The sequence below is a fragment of the Bactrocera dorsalis genome, chromosome 1 (genome assembly GCF_023373825.1).
Source record: "Bactrocera dorsalis isolate Fly_Bdor chromosome 1, ASM2337382v1, whole genome shotgun sequence".
Taxonomy (NCBI): Eukaryota; Metazoa; Arthropoda; class Insecta; order Diptera; family Tephritidae; genus Bactrocera; species Bactrocera dorsalis.
This window is the reverse complement of record NC_064303.1, coordinates 54,840,070-54,861,525: the sequence shown is the minus strand read 5'-3', so window position 1 is coordinate 54,861,525 and position 21,456 is coordinate 54,840,070. Positions and strand designations below refer to the sequence as shown.

Sequence of the window (21,456 nt, the reverse complement as noted above, 5' to 3'; positions counted from 1 at the left end):
GAAAAACCCAACGCAAAAGACCTTTTTAACCAAAGAGTACTACAATATATAGTTTTCCAAATTTGGTCGATAAGTTAGAACAATTAGGGATAGTAAAAGAATAGATATAGTTATTATTTTCCTTAGGCTAGGCACACAGTGAGCCATCTAAGAAAAACAATAGATGTAAATATGGTTATTTCACAAATTATAAATACAACAATAACTGAAAAACCCAACGCAAAGGACCTTGTTAACCAAAGAGTACTACAATATATAGTTTTCCAAATTTGGTTGATAAATTAGAACAATTAGGTATAGTAAAAGAATACAAGAAAACAATAAATGTAAATATGGTTATTTCACAAATTATTTATTTGTATTGGTTGGAATTTCATTCATAGCTGTCATTGGTATTAACCCAAGGTAAATATTTTTCGGTTTTTTGTTTGGAAATAGTGTAATTATTTCTTAAAAAATAAATAAATAAAAACAAAAAAAAAGAAAGATAATTCTTGTTATTCTTAATGTATAGAATAGTAAAATAAATTAGTGAAATTGCTAACAGGTTAAAGTTAATTAAACTTTCACTCGTTTATATGGATGCTAAATGAACGTAGCTCATCGAAATTATATACTAGTCGATACACTACAGCCATTTTCTTTATTCATAGCAATAAACAAGTTGCCAGTATTTTTAACTTATTACAATATATTTCTGTATACTGTGAATACACTGAATATATTGTCATAAAAATAAATAATAAAATCAAAGATTTAAAATATACAGTTGTAAAGGGACGTTGGAATAAAAAAATTGTTATTGTTATATCTATTAAATCAAATAACGATCATGACTATTAAAGATTATAGCAAACATCGTTACGAAATTTCCAAATCTGTTGAACGAATTTTTAATAATGTTTTCGTTATTAGAGAAGGGCTGGTTCTTTCTTCCTCAAAAAAGAAAAATAGATTATCGAATATAAAAATCAAAAGTAGTTTTGCCGATGAGTTTCTTAATCCATTCTATACCAAAATAAATGAGAGTAGCAGCAAGTTTGAACTCAATGACATCAGGAGGCACAATAAGAAACAATGTGATTGCTATACACAGAAATATACATCAAAATACCAGGATTTTAAATTTTCTTCAGGAGTTTTTCACTCAGTGCGATCTAGTGGAATAAAGACCTTGAATAAACGGAATTTGGGTAGATATTCTGTAATTTCACAGATTAACTTTACACAGAATGAAAATGTAAATATAAGTCATCACTGCATATTGGACGACATTCAAAAAATAAGAAGATATTGCTTTAAAAATGAGAAGCATGAGTGCCCCACTTCCAATGGCTCTGAAATCGGAAATATAAGTACTTACAAATTGATTAAAACTTCTTTATATTCGAATCGAATGAAATCTTATAGTAAGTATCCCAATAAATATCAGAAAAAAAATTATATATATCCACCTTTGGAACAATCAAAACATGTTTTCAAAAACATAATTTTCGGTCCAAGAAATTATGGCACGGTTCAAGGAAGTATGTTCTTTGACTCTAATCTTACAAATAAAAGCAGAAAATATAAATACGGTGCTGAGAAATTATTTCAATTATCATTTGTTGACATATGCAAGTCTTGTTCTTCATCTCTATTATCCAGTGAAAGAGGATATTCTAAAAATGAATGCAATCCTCTAATTGAAAAATTTTCGCTTTTACAAAACAATTCTACTCGCACCAAAAATGTAACTAATGGAGTATTAGAGAATTATGATAATAAATTATATAACTGCTCATTAGAAAGATATAGTGAAATATACAATCGTCCAATTAGTATAATTACTTCATTAAATATGCATAAAGTTCCTGGTAGCGAAATAATGAACAGCAAGCAACAGGAAAAGTCGGATAGTTTAAGTCTGGCTTGCAAAGTAGCCAAAGTCCAAAAACAAATCGATTTCGATGATTTAGTAATATTTACTTCATATACATTGTCTTTAAAATCTGGAATGCACTCTCCGGATATAGGAAAGTTATATTATGACTCTAAATCGGTTTCTAATTTATTTTTGTTCGCGAGCAATTCAATATTAAGAGTTTCAGAGAACAATATTACATATCTAGAAAAAATCAATCAAATATCCACACATGTTAAAGATATTTCAAAAAACGTTGTGCTTGACGAGAGATTAAAATTTAAGCAAATGCTTTCCACAAATGTCAATAGCACGAAAAATAGAGATATATCTGATAATAAAATTATCTCTTCTGAAACTAAAATTACTAATTTCCTTTTTCAAGAAAACGACCTTTTTCGAATGAAGTATAATTATTGCATTAAGTTCTCAATTTTATTAGAGAATATGGATTTAATTTTATTTAGTATTGACAATCCGTACTTTCTTTTGGAATCAGTGAAAGTTAACGAAAGGGATGCTTTTGACAACCCACATCACAAATACGATTCACTTTTAAATCCATGTTTGGACTCAGAAAAGTTCGTATACAACTTAAAATTCAATAAGCCGAATATTATAACAAAGCCGCAGACGCAAAATTTCGTGGAAACCAGAAGCGTTCAAATTTTGGATATCCAAGATCACAACAACCTAAATTTTTTATCAAATGTAACTTCTGCTACAAAATATAGAAATAATGCTCAGCATGAGCCAACCTTTGATGCTGACATGACAAATACTAGCGAAGATAAAGTAATACTAACTAACTACTCACTAATTAGAAATGATAAAAATGTCAAACTTATAAGGGAAAATCGCTTTTCTACCAACGACTCTGAAGTTTCTAGAACCCATATGATATCCAATCAGAAGATAAAGCTTAATGCTATTTCAGTCTTGAATTTATTAAATGATGTAAAGTGTATTCCATACAACAATTTTACTGTTAACGCATCAGAAAATGATAGAGTCTTTCAAGAGAAAATGTTCAAGGAAAATATGTATGCACCCGTAGTAAGCTCGACTGGAAAATATGACGGCGTATTATATAGTGATTGTAAACCAAATATTAGTGTAATAAATATAGTGAGTAAATGTGAAAACAATAATAAACTGGGTTACTTTCAACAGAAATATAACTCTTGGTCTAATTTATATACATGTGACTGCAAAGATTTCGTTTTATTTTCATATCATTCTTCAAATATTAATATATCCAAAATTTTGGTTGATTCCATATATTATGTCAACTTAAATGATTTATTACGAAGAAATACGTCTGCAGTATGTATGAATAATATAGTAGATTACCGTATCCGTACTCCTCTCTTCAAAGATGTGATCTCCGATCAATTTAAGTTTTTAAAATTGTGGAAAACTAAATACATAGCTGGGTCTGTTCCTAACTGTAGAGACATTGGAAATATTATATACAAAAGCAAAACAAAATTAACTTTTGAAGGCAATAATATTTTATATAACATCCAAAGTTCAGAGCAGCAAACACTTTTTAAATTTAATAAAACCAAAAATTATATATGTTATGCGATTCGTTCCAATACAGCTCTTAGTGATTGTACACCCACCAAACAATTACATAACGAAGCAATAAGTTTTAAATTAAACTCAAGCTTGAACAATGGTGCAATGTTAAAAAATTTTTCTACTATCCACAACTCTAAGGCAAAATATACAGGTAAGTTGTTACAAATCAGAATTTAATTTCAGTATTTTTTAGGATCAAGTTTAAGCGGAAAATCAACCGTCATTATTTTTCATCTAGGGCAACATTACCAATTTTATCGAATTTTTGCACAAGGCCTCATTATTAGTAAGAAAATATGCTTCCGAGTACTTTATCTATACATAAATAAAAATGAATTGTTGTTCGTTAGTCTGATTAAAACTCGAGAACGACTGGGCCGATTGAGCTGATGTTGGTTTTAAAATGTTTGTTGTAGTCCAGGGTAGGTCTAAACGGTGAGCAAATAAGGAAAAATTGCGAGTAAGATAGAGTAAGACGACAATTCCATTTTCCCATATAAAAGTTGACCAAACTGTATGTACGCCCATAACTTTCATACGACTGAACCAAATTTGATAATTCTTTTTTTAAAATGTTCGTTGAGGTTCAAGGATGGTTTTTACGGAGAAACATTCAAATAATTGCCGGAAAACCCCTAAAAACAGCCCTTTTCTTTTTCTCATACAAACGAATGAATGTTTGTTCGTTCGTAACGCTAAGATAACGGCTGAAGCAATATTGATGAAATTTTCAGAGGTTGTCCGTTGTGGATCAAGAAAGGTTTAGAAATAAAAATATCTTATACTTTTCATGAAAAGTCGGAAAATTGGATACTTCCAAAAAGTAACTTTTTTCCATACAATTTTTTTTAATTTTTGTTTGTTTTGTTTTTCAAAATTTTGAATAGTAAATTATTTGAATAGTTCAATTTTGGTCGCTTGCTTTTTTATTCCGGCTATTCAAAAGAAAAATTATTGAAAATTATTCAGTGAAAACTTTACATGTGTTTCACACAAAGAGGTCAATTGTATATTGAAATTTGTTACGAAGCCACCAAGAGGTCGCCCTATTATCGGTCGGTGTTCTTTTTGCCATCAAAGTATGGTAGCCTAAGGCAAGGCAAGTCAAGAAGTACTCCCAAGATGCGGTGACATACCTGCGGAATTATGGATCGCGGTAAATCAGCAAGCGAACGTCACGATGTCACAGCACGACTTTTCAACCAACAGTTACGATGTTTGATTGAATTTATCTTGAAGCAACGTACAAGTGGTGCTGTTGGATGCTAAATGTACTCTGTTGAGTGGCAAAATAGAGGTCTTCCGCACGCACATATTCTTATTTCGATGATGGTTACACCAGATCAAATTGATGAAATCATTTCTCCGGAAATTCCTGATGTAGAGAAAGACCCAGAATAATATGAAGTGGTGGAAACCAATATGGTTCATGAACCTTGCGGACACTACAATCCTTTTTCGCTTTGTATGTCTGACAATAAATGTACGAAACACTATCCACGTGCTTTTCTTTCGGAAACACAAATTGGAAATGATGGATATCAACTCTATCGGCGTCGCTTACCAGATTACAGTACATTCAGCATTTAACTTAGAAGAGTGAATATCAAAGTTGACAACACATGGATTGTACTATATTCCCCACTATTGTCTAATTTATATTCAAAACTCATATCAATTTTTAGTATTGCAGTTTGGTGAAATCGATAAATTACGTTTGTAAGTACGTCACCAAACGAAGCAACATGGCAATAAAGCGCTTTGTTGGATATTTACTTTTGCAATTCATGAACGTTTTCCGACTGTTGTGTTGTTCGCTTTGTATGTCTGACAATAAATGTACGAAACACTATCCACGTGCTTTTCTTTCGGAAACACAAATTGGAAATGATGGATATCAACTCTATCGGCGTCGCTTACCAGATTACAGTACATTCAGCATTTAACTTAGAAGAGTGAATATCAAAGTTGACAACACATGGATTGTACTATATTCCCCACTATTGTCTAATTTATATTCAAAACTCATATCAATTTTTAGTATTGCAGTTTGGTGAAATCGATAAATTACGTTTGTAAGTACGTCACCAAACGAAGCAACATGGCAATAAAGCGCTTTGTTGGATATTTACTTTTGCAATTCATGAACGTTTTCCGACTGTTGTGCGTCTCGCAGTTAACTTGGAGATTGGCCAAAAAGTGTATTTCACCCTAGAGAATACAGTATAGCCAGTGGAATCATCGCCAGCAACAAAATTAACATTGACAAGTTTTTTCTCAACTTTCATCAGTAATCCGTGTGCGAGAACATTGCTCTATTCGGAAATACCTTGATATTATACATGGAATGCATCGTCGAAGAAATAGTTACGCAGAAAGTAAGGCCAACCAGTAGATTGACATCCAGGTGCCTTATCAACTAATGCATTAGGTCGAATTTACACAATCCACCCAAAAATTACGATTTTTTCTACCTTTAGTTGCTATTGATTAATGTACGCGGTTCAACTTTATTTGAGTCATTGCTTACTGTAAATGGTTCGATGTGCGCAAGTTTTGGAGAAGTAAGCCAGCAATTACAATTGCTGGAACACGTTAATCACTGGAATGAATCGCATACTTTTCGATATAAACATCGACATTGCCAAAGACATTTTACAAAGTCTTCACTAAAAATTGGAAATGGTTCAATTTCGGTTGATACTTCCGGTGGTTCGGTATCAATTCCATCTTCCCTTTATCAATTCACGAAAGATGAACTCATCACAAATGTTCGGACATATAACAGGACCTAAAGATAGTCGCATAGTGTGAGGCATCTTTTCTGTACACCGGAACAGAAACCAAAAAATGTTGTTTATAAAGCTGAGTTACATTGAAAAAAAAAAGACCAAAAAAATGAAATGATAAATTTAACTTTCTTTTCATTTCAAAATACATAATTTCACGTAGGACAACGGGTGCGGGGTCATCTAGTTTAGTCATAATACGATTATTTTTCATATTAATCTTATTGCCCTTATAATTTTAGCTGAAGACACGGTTTCAGTGTCATTGAGTAATGTCAATGAAATTGAGCTTGATCAACACAAACACAAATAAGTAAAATGCACAGAAATAATTTCTTGTGCAATTACACGCATATTGAACAAAGATATCCCCAAAATTTTAACAAAAATACAAAAAAGCGGGAAAATGTTTACATATGTACACTTGTCGCGCCAAACGTCAATTTTGAAAGATTTAAGTTTAGCTTATAATATTGTATTAGTTTAGCTAAAAAATTATAAAGAGAAAAACAAAACAAAAATTGTTAACAGTTGCAGTGATGCATTGTCCATGAATAATAGAAAACTTCAGCGAAAATTAGAAGTTGAAAATTTGAATTAATCCGAATTTGAAGAATAGTCGGTGTTTTACATCTCATGCAACCTTGACGACAGTGGGTGTTTTTATGGCATTTGCGAGATTCGTCGGGCGGTGTGGCTTTCCTTCAAAAATAATTTGCAACTCTGCCAAAATATTTTATAATATGAAATTCAAAGAGCCACTAGAAAAGTGTTTCTAGAATTTGTCAAATTCCCTTCCCACTTTACATTTTTGATTCCAGTGGATTTTTGCAAAGGAATACCCTAAAAGCTAAAGTGAGCCAGTATAGGGTTGTGTGCTGGGTTTGGGACCCGCCATGTAAAAAACAACCCCAATGAAAAATTACACACAGCCACGGAAGACAAACCCCCCTTTTGATGACGACCATGGCAAACGAAATAAGGACTACGAATTGAGGGCATGCAACTGGAATGTCCGGTGCCTTAATTGGGAAGGTGCCGCTGCCCAACTGGTTGATGTCCTCATGAAAATAAAGGCTGTCCAAGAAATACGATGGACGGGTCAAGAACTGAGGCGAATAGGTCCTTGTGGAATTTACTAAAGTGGCTATATAAAGGAGCGCAATTTTAGTGTGGGATTTGTGGTGGGAGAGAGACTCCGTCGCCCAGTACTATAATTCCGCATCAAAGCGAGGTTCTTTAACATACCGCTAATTTGCGCCCACTCCCCGATGGAAGAATAGGACGACCAAAGATGCCCTCTATGAGCGCTTGGAGAGCGCCTATGAGAGCTGCCCCCGCCACGATGTCTAAATCGTGTTTGCCGACTTTAACACCAGGGTGGGTAAAGACGGTAACTTTGGCACTAAAGTCGGTAAAGTCCATGACGAAACATCCCCAAATGGGTTGAGGCTGATCGACTTCGCCGCGGCCCGAAATATGGTTATCTGTGGTACTTTATTCAAGCACAAGAAAATACATCAAGCTACCTGGCTACCTCCGGATCGAAAAGCCACCAACCAGATCGATCATGTTGTGATAGACGGAAGACACGTCTCCAATGTTTTAGACGAGCGTACGCTCCGACTCGTTCCACTATTGTTGCAGCCAAGATTCGTAGTCGCTTCTGTGTAGCAAAAAGCGCACGTCAATAAACACAAGGAAGGTTCGACGACGAGAAGATGCACTCACAACAGACAGCCGAACGATTTTCTATTCGGCTTGCACTCTTGCCCTCTGAGAGCACTCGTCAACAACTCGGTATAATTGAACTGTGGGACGGCATTTCAAACTCCTTACGTACAGCTGCAACCGAAACCATTGGTTTTCGGAAAGTGCAAAAGAACAGCTGGTACGACGGGGAGTGCCGTGTCGCAGCGGAGAGAAAACAGGCTGATTACCTCCCAACATTACGAGCGACCACAACACGTGCGGGATGGGATAGATACCAAGAGTTGAAGAAGGAAGCGAGACGCATTTGCAGAAAGAAAAAGAAAGAGGTCGAAATGCGTGAGTATGAAGAGCTTGATAAGCTGGCGACCGGGGGAAATGCTTGAAAATTCTACGAAAAGATGCGGCGACTTACAGAAGATTTCAAGTCCGGAGCATACTCTTGTAGAACCCCCAAAGGTGATCTAGTCACCGATGCCCAGAGCATACTTTAATTATGGAGGGAACACTTCTCCAGCCTGCTGAGTGGCAGTGAACGCACAACGCCAGGAGAAGGCGAATCCGATTTCCCAATCGATGACGATAGAGTAGACGTTCCATTGCCCGACCATGAAGAAGTTCGAATAACAATTACCCTCCTGAAGAACAACAAAGCGGCGGGGGCCGATGGATTTCCGGCCGAGCTATTCAAACACGGCGGCGAAGAACTGACGAGGAGCATGCATCAATTTTTGTGTAGAATATGGTCAGACGAAAGCAAGACGAAAATTCCAACGATTGGAATTTAAGTGTGCTATGCCGAGTCCATAAAAACTACCGTGGGATAAGCCTCCTCAACATCGCCTATAAGGTTCTATAGAGCATATTGTGTGAAAAATTAAAACCCACCGTCAACAAATTAATTGGACCTTATCAGTGCAGCTTTAGACCTGGGAAATCAACAACCGAAAAACCTACAGTCATAACTTTGATGTCGTAGATAATTTCGTCCATCTTGGAACCAGCGTAAACGTCACCAACAATGTCAGCCTGGAGATCCAATGCAGGATAACCCTTGCCAACAGGTGCTACTTTGGACTGAGTTGACAATTGAGAAGCAAAGTCCTCTTTCGACGAACAAAAGCCAAACTCTATAAGTCGCTCATAATTCCCAGCCTGCTATAAGGTGCAGAGGCCTCGACGATGACAACAACTGATGAGTCGACGTTGCGAGTTTTCGAGAGAAAAGTTCTGCGAAAGATTTATGGTCCTTTGCCCGTTGGCCACGGCGAATATCGCATTCGATGGGACGATGAGCTGTACGAGATATACGACGATATTGACAAGTTCAGCAAATTAAAAGACACCGGCTACGCTGGCTAGGTCATGTCGTCCGAATGGACAAAACACTACAGCTCTGAAAGTACTCGACGCAGTACCCGACGGGAGAAGCAGAGGAGGAGGAAGACCTCCACTCCCTTGGAAGGACCAAGTGAAGAAGGACCTGGCTTCGCATGGAATATCCAATTGGCGCTACGTAGCGAAAAGAAGAAACGACTGGCGCGCTGTTGTTAACTCGGCTATAATCACGTAGGCGGTGCCTAGACCAGTAAAGAAGAAGAAATAGGATTTACTTGTTATTGATCGAACGATTTTTTTCCATTATAACTAATTTGTTCAAGGCAACTTGTGGTAAAAATTAGACTTACCATAATTATGTTTTGTTTGCAACGTTGCTAAAAATTATTTTTTTTTTCAAAAGCCACATGACCCCTTATCATATAGTAGCCTCGTTATATAGGCAAATATGTGTATAATATATACGTACATATGTGGGTAAGAATGATTACAAATTCAAAATATTTGCGTTTTAAGCAGTCGTAACGATTTGACTACAAGGTACGTTCCAAAGTAAACAAGACTTTAAAAAATAAAAATAAGAACAAAGGGTTTTTCGGCAAAATTAATTCATTTTATTCAAAATAGCCTCCTTTAGCTTCAATACAGCTTTTTGCATGGTCCAAGAATATGTCGAAAGAGTGTTTTAGCTCGTTACACGGTGTGGCTGCCAGTATGCCGGTGCAAGCCTTTTGAATGGCCTCTACGTCTGCATAACGGGTTCCCTTCATGAGCCAATGCATTTTTCCGAAAAGGAAGAAGTCGCACTTTGCCATATCAGATGAATACGGGGAGTGGTTAATGGTTAAAATGTGATTTTATCTAAAATAATCGGTCACAAGCGTTGATCGATCTGAGCAATTTTTGATGGTTAGTCAATTTGTGCGGAACAAACCGTGCACACAAGTTTCGTAAGCCCAAATGTTCGGTCAAAACGCTATAAATCGATGTTTAGGAGATGTTCAATTCAATTTCCATGAATTGCAATTTTGTACATTTGAATTGCATATTTGATTTTCGTGAAGCTGCCGTCGCTTGCTTGTTGAGTGCAGCAGTATGTACATATTATATTTGCATATTGCGTAGTAATAATGTGTTTCATAAATGTTTCCTGGAACAACAGACGCAAAATATATTCAAGAAGTTATAAACGAGACGCTTACTGGTTTAGCTATATTTGCGGCGACTTTATTAATATGAGAGAGAAATAAAAAAGGTACGTGGAGCCCCTACGCGCGGAAGAAGTTATACTTCTTAGTGATATTCAGAAGCAATATGCCAAACAATCATACATACATATATTATGTCGTTTGCACATTTGTCTGTATGTTTGCGAAAGCAAATGTTCTACAAAGGATATTTCTATACTTAAATAAAATTATAAGAACCATCGTATGTTTCTTACATGCATAACCAAACCATACTTAAGTCATCGCAACCTAGTGTCAATGATGGTGTTGGTGGTAAGCGCTTGGAAAGTCAAGATGCTAACACAGGTTCGAATCTCGACAGAATAAATTTTTAATTTTTTGCTTTTAACATCGTATACTATACAAATAAATATTTTTCTTACTAATAGAAATTAAATTTATCACAGCAATATTATGAATATGTATATTATGTATATTGCTGTGATAAATTTAATTTCTTTTAGTAAGAAAAATATTTATTTGTATAGTATACGATGTTAAAAGGCATACATCTTCCATCCTATCTTGTGTATCTGCACATGCTCATATGAGTGTATGTATACGCATGGGCGCGTTCAGAAATTGAAATCATATTTTCATCACTTATCAATATACTTATTACATGTGCGCGCATTGACTTGCATGTTCATACATTCATATATACTTATATGTACATATATTTGCATACATTGCCGAACAAATAATGCACAAGCACATAAACATACATATGCGAATTTGCAGAAATGAAAGACAAACGAAAGAAAAATAATGCGCAAGCATACATACGCGTACTGTACTTATTGACTGCATTATTTTTGTGTAAAACCTTGGAATTTATTCTTTAAAATCACCAGTCAGAAGTCGTTTTATCCTTTGTAAGTGAGCGATTTACGAAGAAACATCATTTCTAATATGCCACAAGACAAAATTAGAAATAAAGTTCATAAACCTCACGATGTCAGATACAACGATATACCTCGTCATCGCGGGTCGATTTCCAAAAAATGTAAATGAAGACTAACTACAGAAATGATCCTGTAAAGTATAGCCTTAATTTTTCACCGGCCAACGCAGAGTATTTCAACCAAACGTTACACAAAATAGTTGAGAATTCGCAGAAATGAAAGACAAACGAAAGGAAAAGAAGTATAATTTCAATATTGCACAAGCATACAAACATACATATGCGCACACATGTGAATATGTCACCAACCGAAAATTGAAACATTGTTCTACAAAAACAACAACAGCATAAGCATGGCAACATTGTGTTGTTGGTAGAAAAACCGAGCTGTGCCGAAAGAAACGATCGCCGATTGTCACCGCTTCCCTTGCTACTCGAACATCTTCGCAGACAAGGTTGCGTTAGATTCATATTGAGCAAGGTTGCGCAACTTGCATTTAACGCAACCTTTTCCGAACTCGTATAAGAAGTATAACTTCAAAAATTTAAAGATTTGCGAAGCATATCAAGCTTACTTAAATCTACCTATTAAAAACCAGGACAAAAAATGGGATCCACAATTGTTATGTAACTCTTGCAAATGTATTCGTAGTGTTTAGTTTATTTCCTGTTTCAATAATAATTGTTGACTATTTCGATGACAATAATTAGGTTATAATATGTTAAGTTTTATTGCAGACTTGCGTCGCGTAAAGACGCTTGTTTGCAAAGGCATGCTCGGGGAGATGTAATGGTGTTTGTTTCTGTGAATAAAGCAAGTTTGCCTGTTAAAAGTGCGCTTGCGTTCATGAATGAAAATATTGTTGTGTGTTTTCCTACAAATTTGGTCATCGACTATTTGGCTGCCATATTGACTTGTGCGCTAGTTTACAAACTCTTGTTTGTCGCGAGTAAAGGCTATTATATTTATTTGGGCAGTACACTTATTTTCGTGTTGCCTGTTTTAATCATAATTTCTTACTGACTACATTTTATAATCTTAGTGCCATTTATACGAACAGCTTTTGAAAATCGGGAATATTGCAATATTTCTTGATGTCGCGCAGGCTTTTGATAGAGTATGGCTAGATGGTCTGATGTACAAAATAAAAACGCTACTTCCGCAAAACACCCACGATTTGTTTAAGTCCTATCTTTATAATCGAAATTTTGTAGTTCGATGTAACACCACCACATCTGAAGCCCAAACGATTGAAGCCGGTGTACCACAAGGCAGTGTTCTCGGCCCAATGTTATTTGTTTTATACACTTCAGATATCCCAGTAAACGACCGCTTGACTATGTCTACTTTTGCCGATGACACTGCAATAATCAACCTCTCCAAGTGCCCAATTCATGCAAATGCGCTCCTAGGAAATCATATTGAAGCTGTGGCCAACTGGCTCGCAAACTGGGGGATAAAGGTTAACGAGCAAAAATGTAAGCACGTTACATTTACACTAAACAAGAGCAGCTGTTCGCCTTTGATACTGAACAACGTACAAATACCACAAAGCAATCATGTTACTTGGCGAAACCACATAGAGACTAAAAAGACTTCTTCTTCTTCTTTACTGGCGTAGACACCGCTTACGCGATTATAGCCGAGTCAACAACAGCGCGCCAGTCGTTTCTTCTCTTCGCTACGTGGCGCCAATTGGATATTCCAAGCGAGGCCAGGTCCTTCTCCACTTGGTCCTTCCACCGGAGTGGAGGTCTTCCTCTTCCTCTGCTTCCCGCGGCGGGTACTGCGTCGAATACTTTCAGAGCTGGAGTGTTTTCATCCATCCGGACAACATGACCTAGCCAGCGTAGCCGCTGTCTTTTAATTCGCTGAACTATGTCAATGTCGTCGTATATCTCGTACAGCTCATCGTTCCATCGAATGCGATATTCGCCGTGGCCAACGCGCAAAGGACCATAAATCTCTCGCAGAACTTTTCTCTCGAAAACTCGCAACGTCGACTCATCGGTTGTTGTCATCGTCCAAGCCTCTGCACCATATAGCAGGACGGGAATTATGAGCGTCTTATAGAGTTTGGTTTTTGTTCGTCGAGAGAGGACTTTACTTTTCAATTGCCTACTCAGTCCGAAGTAGCACCTGTTGGCAAGAGTAATCCTGCGTTGGATTTCAAGGCTGACATTGTTGGTGGTGTTAACGCTGGTTCCTAAATAGACGAAATTATCTACAACTTCAAAGTTATGACTGTCAACAGTGACGTGGCGGGGATACCAAATTCAGACATCGCGGCATAAAGGCAGCTCCTTTTCGTGCTGTCGAAAGCAGCTTTGAAATCGACGAATAGGTGGTGAGTGTCGATTCTCCTTTCACGGGTCTTTTCCAAGATTTGGCGCATGGTGAATATCTGGTCGGTTGGTGATTTACCAGGTCTGAAGCCACACTGATAAGGTCCAATCAGTTTGTTGACGGTGGGCTTTAATCTTTCACACAATACGCTCGATAGAACCTTGTATGCGATGTTGAGGAGGCTTATCCCACGGTAGTTGGCGCAGATTGTGGGGTCTCCTTTTTTATGGATTGGGCATAGCACACTTAAATTCCAATCGTTGGGCATGCTTTCATCCGACCATATTTTGCAAAGAAGCTGATGCATGCTCCTTATCAGTTCTTCGCCGCCGTGTTTGAATAGCTCGGCCGGCAATCCGTCGGCCCCTGCCGCTTTGTTGTTTTTCAGGCGGGCAATTGCTATTCGAACTTCTTCCTGGTCGGGCAATGGAACGTCTGCTCCATCGTCATCGATTGGGGAATCGGGTTCGTCTTCTCCTGGTGTTGTGCTTTCACTGCCATTCAGCAGGCTGGAGAAGTGTTCCCTCCATAATCTAAGTATGCTCTGGGCATCGGTGGCTAGATCACCTTTGGGGGTTCTACAGGAGTATGCTCCGGTCTTGAAACCTTCTGTAAGCCGCCGCATTTTCTCGTAGAATTTTCGAGCATTACCCCTGTCGGCCAGCTTATCAAGCTGTTCGTACTCACGCATTTCGGCCTCTTTTTTCTTCTGTCTGCAAATGCGTCTCGCTTCCCTCTTCAACTCTCGGTATCTGTCCCATCCCGCACGTGTTGTGGTCGATCGTAACGTTGCGAGGTAGGCAGCCTGTTTTCTCTCCGCTGCGACACGGCACTCCTCGTCGTACCAGCTGTTCTTTTGCACTTTCCGAAAACCAATGGTTTCGGTTGCAGCTGTACGTAAGGAGTTTGAAATGCCATCCCACAGTTCCCTTATACCAAGTTGTTGACGAGTGCTCTCAGAGAGCAGGAGTGCAAGCCGAGTAGAAAATCGTTCGGCTGTCTGTTGTGATTGCAGCTTCTCGACGTCGAACCTTCCTTGTGTTTGTTGGCGTGCGTTTTTTGCTGCACAGAGGCGGGTGCGAATTTTGGCTGCAACAATATAGTGGTCCGAGTCAATGTTAGGTCCTCGGAGCGCACGCACATCTAAAACACTGGAGACGTGTCTTCCGTCTATCACAACATGATCGATCTGGTTGGTGGTTTTTCGATCCGGAGACAGCCAGGTAGCTTGATGTATCTTCTTATGCTGGAATCTAGTACTACAGATAACCATATTTCGGGCCCCGGCGAAGTCGATCAGCCTCAACCCATTTGGGGATGTTTCCTCGTGGAGGCTGAATTTACCGACCGTAGTGCCAAAGATACCTTCTTTGCCCACCCTGGCGTTGAAGTCGCCAAGCACGATTTTGACATCGTGGCGGGGGCATCTCTCATAAGTGCGCTCCAAGCACTCATAAAAAGCATCTTTGGTCACATCGTCCTTCTCTTCCGTCGGGGCGTGGGCGCAAATCAGCGATATGTTGAAGAACCTCGCTTTGATGCGGATTGTGGCTAGACGTTCATTCTCCGGAGTGAATGATAGTACTCGGCGACGGAGTCTCTCTCCCACCACGAATCCAACACCAAACTTGCGCTCCTTTATATGGCCACTGTAGTAAATGTCACAAGGACCTACTCGTTTCTGTCCTTGTCCCGTCCATCGCATTTCTTGGACGGCGGTGATGTCAGCCTTTATCTTTCCGAGGACATCTACCAGCTGGGCAGCGGCACCTTCCCAATTAAGGGACCGGACATTCCAGGTGCATGCCCTCAAATCATAGTCCTAAAAAGACTTACCTTAAGTTAAAGGCAGGTTCTTTGCACTGGCTTATTAATTCTCACTCAGCTTTGAGTCTGGAATATAAAGTCATTATATACAACACAGTTTTAAAACCAATCTGGACCTATGGGTGTGAGCTGTGGGGCAACGCGAGTAGCAATAACATCGAAATTCTTCGTCGTGCGCAATCAAAAATTCTTCGTACAATCACCGGAGCACCGTGGTATATCCGAAATGAGAACATCCAACGCGACTTAAGAATTCCAGACGTACGAACTGATATAGAGCAACGAAGCGCGAAATATGCATTGAAATTATCGGTTCACCCAAACCAACTAGCAAGATCGTTATTGCGTGTGAACAGGAGCTCAAGATTACGTAGAAACGACTTACCAGCCCAGACGTACAATATTTTAGGCCCAGTTAAGATTCGCAAACTTATTGTTAGGCTCTTAAGTAGGGTAGATTCAATAAATAATAGAAAAGTTAATAAAAAAAAAAAAACAATTTATACGAATGTTTGCTTACTCGTACTTGCTAGAACAAAGATAGTTTTATTATGCTTATCGGTTTTTCATTATGGAATTCCAGCGGCTGTGTTTATAATGCGTCGCTAACTTCCCTCCTGCCTAAAATAGAAAGTCCTCGCTACTTTGCTGCTAATTGCTGTTAGTGTAAATGGCTCATTTCGATCTCAAATAACTCATCGACCAGATATACATAGGCATATTATTCCAAGAATGCATATAATCGGTCAAGATGTCACCGTTTTCTATGATTTGGAGCGTTATTTTCATGAATTGTTTTACATTGTGCTGATTTATCGTTTAATATTTTGATAGTACAATTATCAGAATGTTCTGATTTACAAATATGTATGTAATACATAGGGTGATTCAAAAAAATTTTTTTTTTTCCGTTTGGTACTCAGATCTATTTTCCTAGACACCTCTAAGAAAGCCTCTCCAAGCATGAGTTCTTAATTGTAACGGGAAGATCCTCCTACATACAGTTTTATATTTTTTCTTATTATCAGATAGAAAGATTTATATCTCGCTTCCAACTACTTGAAAAAATATCTTGTTCCTTAGATTTTGTAGGAAATTGAATGCTCTACAAAGAAGGTCTCCACGATTTTTTCGTAAACCAAAGCGTTTAAAAGACGAAGACACTCCAGCTCTGAAAGTATTCGACGCAGTACCCGCCGGGGAAAGCAGAGGAAGAGGAGGACCTCCACTCCGCTGGAAGGACCAAGTGGAGAAGGACCTGGCTTCGCTTGGAATATCCAATTGGCGCGACGTAGCGAAAAGAAGAAACGAGTGGCGTGCGGTTGTTATCTCGGCTATAATCGCGTAAGCGGTTTCTACCCCAATTAGGAAGAAGAAGAACCGTTTAAAAGATATTAACGGTTGAAGTTTGATTATTTTTGGGAAAATTTTTCATTTCTTATGAATTTTATAACTCAATGAAAAAAAAATATTATGAATGCTGAAACTCATAGTTTTGTACGAAATTTACTGCTCTATAAAAATGGTCTGACATGATTTTTCGATTAAGTTAAGCGTTTACGAGATATTCATCGTCAAACATCAATGCATATTAAGGGGGTATTCTACTCTAGAATTTTGAAAAACTCGATTTTTTCACATATTTAAAGTTAAGACCCTTAGGAACATATCCTCCAAAGGATTTTTAAAAATTAAAATTATTTTAAAAACTACAGTTACTTTAGTGACGCAGTACCTAGCCCGGTATGTACTCTCTACTTTTTATACTATCGCAACAAAGTTTCTAAGGAGAGTATTATAGTTTTGTTCACATAACGGTTGTTTGTAAGTCCTAAAACTAAAAGAGTCAGATATAGGGTTATATATACCAAAATGATCATGGTGACGAGTAGAGTTGAAATCCGGATGTCTGTCTGTCCGTCCGTCCGTTCGTCCATGCAAGCTGTTTCTTGGCTCCATAAAAAGGTTAAGATCGAAGATGGGCAAAATCGGCCCACTGCCACGCCCACAAAATGGCGAAAACCGAAAACCTATAAAGTGTCATAACTAAGCCATAAATAAAGATATTAAAGTGAAGTTTGGCACAAAGGATCGCATTAGGGAGGGGCATATTTGGACGTATTTTGTTTGGAGAAGTAGGCATGGCCCCGCCCCCTACTAAGTTTTTTGTACATATCTCGGAAACTACTATAGATATGTCAACCGAACTCTATAGAGTTGTTTCCTTCAGGCATTTCCATATACAGTTCAAAAATGGAAGAAATCGGATAATAACCACGCCCACCTCCCATACAAGGTTATGTTGAAAATCACTAAAAGTGCGTTAACCGACTAACAAAAAACGTCACAAATACTAAATTTTACGGAAGAAATGGCAGAAGGAAGCTGCACCCAGGCTTTTTTTTAAAAATTGGAAATGGGCGTGGCGTCGCAAACTTATGGACCAAAAATCATATCTCAGCAACTACTAATCTAATTAATTTTATAGAAAAATAAAAAAATATGTAAATGACGGATAATGAAATCTCGATTATCACTTTATCATGCGAGAGTATAAAATGTTCGGTGACACCCGAACTTAGCCCTTCCTTACTTGTTTAAACGCGTTTTTCTCGAAACTACTTTTTTCCACACGATACCGGCATTATCTAAAGTTCTATACAACCGATTTACTTGAAATTTTGTGTGAACCTTTTTTCTATAATCCTTTATCCTTCATTTGTATATAATTCTTAATCCTTTGCTTTTAGTATTTTAAAAAAATTCAGGAATTTCAAAAATAAAGCGCAAAAAATGATTTTTATTTTCAGGCAGTCGACATTTTCCAAACAAAAATTTTTTCCTGTTCCCTGGGGTAGGGACTATAACAGCATCCTTACTGATTAAAAATTTCTCTTGATTTTTTTTTTCAGACCACCAGGAAAGTCAGGATCAATGTCACCAGGATGCGCCATTTTTTTTTACACTTGTCTCTCGCCTCCCTTCCCCCTAATTATTTTAATTTTTAATATTTTTTTGTAAAATTTTTATATATCAATAAAAATATCATAAAAAATGGATAGTAAAAATATTTATGGCTTTTTTTTAATAAAATTCAAAAAAAATTTTGTTTGGTACTCTGAAAAATAGGTTCCTAGACACCTCTAAGAAAGCCTCTCCAAAAACCTATGAGTTTCATCATTCATAATGATTTTTTTCATTGAGTTATAAAATTCATAAGAAATAAAATTAGTCATGTTATTGTCAATAAGATTTTTGTTCTCAGAAACGATAATTGGAACAATCTTTTAGCAACGTGAGAGGATAATTCTTCCCCATTTTGGAAACTATCTAAAGTAATCAAGAAGAAACCGCCCATTTGCTGCAAGACCGGCATAAGTCAAAAAAATCGATTCTCCAGAAAACGCGTTTAAAGTTTTCAACTGACTACAACCTTAGACGGTGACTCCAACCTTACACCTCTTCTCAAGCGGAGCATATAAGAGGTATTCATATGAATTTTTCACTCAATATGAAGTATGATATAGCGAACAATTCTGCAGCATTAACTCAAAAATCACGTTTTTTGATTTATGCCGGTCTTGCAGCAAATGAGCGAAACGTTCTAGCATACCAACATTACGACAAAATGCTTGCTGTTTTTCCATACCAGCACAAAAGGCGGACATTTTAGCAGATACATTTAAAATGAATCAGTGTCACTCTAACAACCTCAGCGATCATGCAACCATATCAGAAGTCAACAACTTTGTGTGCGATTTAGACTCTCAGATAATAACCTCCGAATAGACATTTTTAACAACTATCTCTGAGATCTCCTCAATTATCACCAATCTTAAAACATCTAAATCTCCGGGATTAGATAATATACAAAATCTATGCCTCAAGGCCCTGCCTAGAAAAGGATTAAAGTATCTCACAAGAATTATAAACGAATGTCTTCGATTATGCTACTTTCCGTCCCAGTGGATGCTTTCAAAGGTTTTACCAATATTAAAGCCCAACAAACCTGCAGAATGCCCAACGTCATATCGCCCAACAAGTTTGTTGTCATCAGTAAGTAAAATTTTTGAAAAAGTTATAAAAGAAAGACTGTCGACCTTCATGGAAGACAATGAAGTGCTCCCGCCAGTGCAACATAATACCTTACACCCATTGCTTAGAATAAAAAAAAATCATAAAAAAAAATTTACAAACTCTAAGTCCACTGGTATGGTTTTACTAGATATCAAAGCTGCATTCGACTCTGTTTGGCACGACTGGCTCTTGTACAAAATGATTCTCTTGAAATTTCCCATAGCTTATTTTAAAATTATACAAAGTTTTTTGACCAAACGATCATTTGCAGTCCACCTAGGCGAAGCTCAGTCTCGCAAAATTGACATCAATGCTGGTTGTTCCCAAGGTTCGTGTCTGTCTCCATTGTTGTACAATATTTTTACTTCGGATTTCCCACCTCTAAGTAAGAGCACAGCTTCTATTTTCGCGGACGACACCGCAATACTCTGCTCAGGCTTCATTGCAGCTGATATCACAAATTCACTCCAAGAGGACTTTAATATCTTTGTATCTTACTTTAACAAGTGGAAAATACTGGTTAATACTGACAAGACCAAATCAATTTTTTTCACGAGCAAGCGTAAAAGCATCTTTCTCCCAACAAGTCATATTTCACTTAACTCTTTCGATGTCAACTGGGAAAAGACTGTTAGATATTTAGGACTGATACTAGATCCTAGACTGACCTTTAAAGACCACGTACTTTACATCATTAAAAAAACTAACATACTAATACGGTCGTTATACCCATTTATAAACAGAAGATCAGAACTTAGTATAACCAACAAAATGTATCTATTCAGGTCTATTTTCCAAGCTGTGGTTTTTTATGGGGCACCAGTATGGGCCGATATCGCGAACTCCCACATCCACAAACTTCAAGTGTCCCTAAATAAAATATTAAAAATAATTTTCAACCTACCATGGTATTTTTCTACCTCGGAATTACATGACAGAGCTAATGTTGAATTAGTCGCAGATATGTAGATTGTCCCGACTAAATAGAAGGTTTAACGAACGCTGTGAGCATTCCATATACTCTCATATTAATGAATTAATTAATTAACTTATGTAAAATATATTCGTAGTTATAAAGTAGAAATAATCAGGTTAAGATAATATTCTTCAAGGGTTTTTTGTAAATTTTTCCCCTACAAAACTATATTATTTATAGTAACATTTCATAGCTCATTCTCAAATAATTTTTAAGTAGAAAAGGCAAAATCGCCTCTTAACTTATATACATTAGTCACTGTAAATACATATATTATAAGAAGAAGTGAATTTGAATTTGAATAAGAAATACAAAATTTTCCCCAAAAAAATCAAACTTTAAATGTTAATAAACGGTTGGGTTTACGAAAAAATCATGCGAGACCTTTTTTTAGAGCATTCAATTTCCTACATAATCTAAGGAACAAGATATTTTTTCAAGTAGTTGGAAGCGCGATATAAATTTTTCTATCTGATAATAAGAAAAAAATAGAAAACTGTATGTAGGAGGACCTTCCCGTTACAATTAAGAACTCATGCTTGGAGAGGTGTCTAGGAACCTATTTTTCCGAGTGCCAAACGAAAAAAAAAATTTTTTTTTTTGAATCACACTAATCTAATGTATACTGAAAAAATTCTTATAATTTGAAACACTTTGATAATAATTGCATTTTGCTTTTTGAGGATCTAAATTAATTTTACCATGCGTTTGTGATAAAGGGTATACATTACATAGTCTACAGTTAGTTCCGAGTATTGGTTATCTGAAA

At 37.0% G+C, this 21,456-nt stretch overlaps 1 protein-coding gene, 1 long non-coding RNA gene and 1 pseudogene across 5 annotated transcripts in view; 1 reads left to right on the top strand and 2 right to left on the bottom strand.

Moving 5' to 3' along the window:
- Nucleotides 1-21,456, bottom strand: part of LOC125775652 (uncharacterized) — a 64,969-nt gene that overhangs the window by 35,514 nt on the left and 7,999 nt on the right. The gene's annotated exons all lie outside the window — the stretch shown is intronic.
- Nucleotides 730-21,456, top strand: part of LOC109579258 (uncharacterized) — a 464,513-nt gene continuing 443,786 nt past the window's right edge. For all 4 annotated transcript variants that reach the window (XR_007423731.1, XM_049462373.1, XM_049462375.1 and 1 more), the window contains exon 1: nucleotides 730-3,641. Coding sequence is in view for 3 of the 4 variants with exons in the window: in XM_049462373.1 (XP_049318330.1) it covers nucleotides 833-3,641 (2,809 nt within the window). In the remaining variant the exon portion in view is untranslated. The remainder of the gene's footprint in view (nucleotides 3,642-21,456) is intronic.
- LOC125775891 (small nucleolar RNA U3) lies at nucleotides 11,406-11,608 on the bottom strand (annotated as a pseudogene).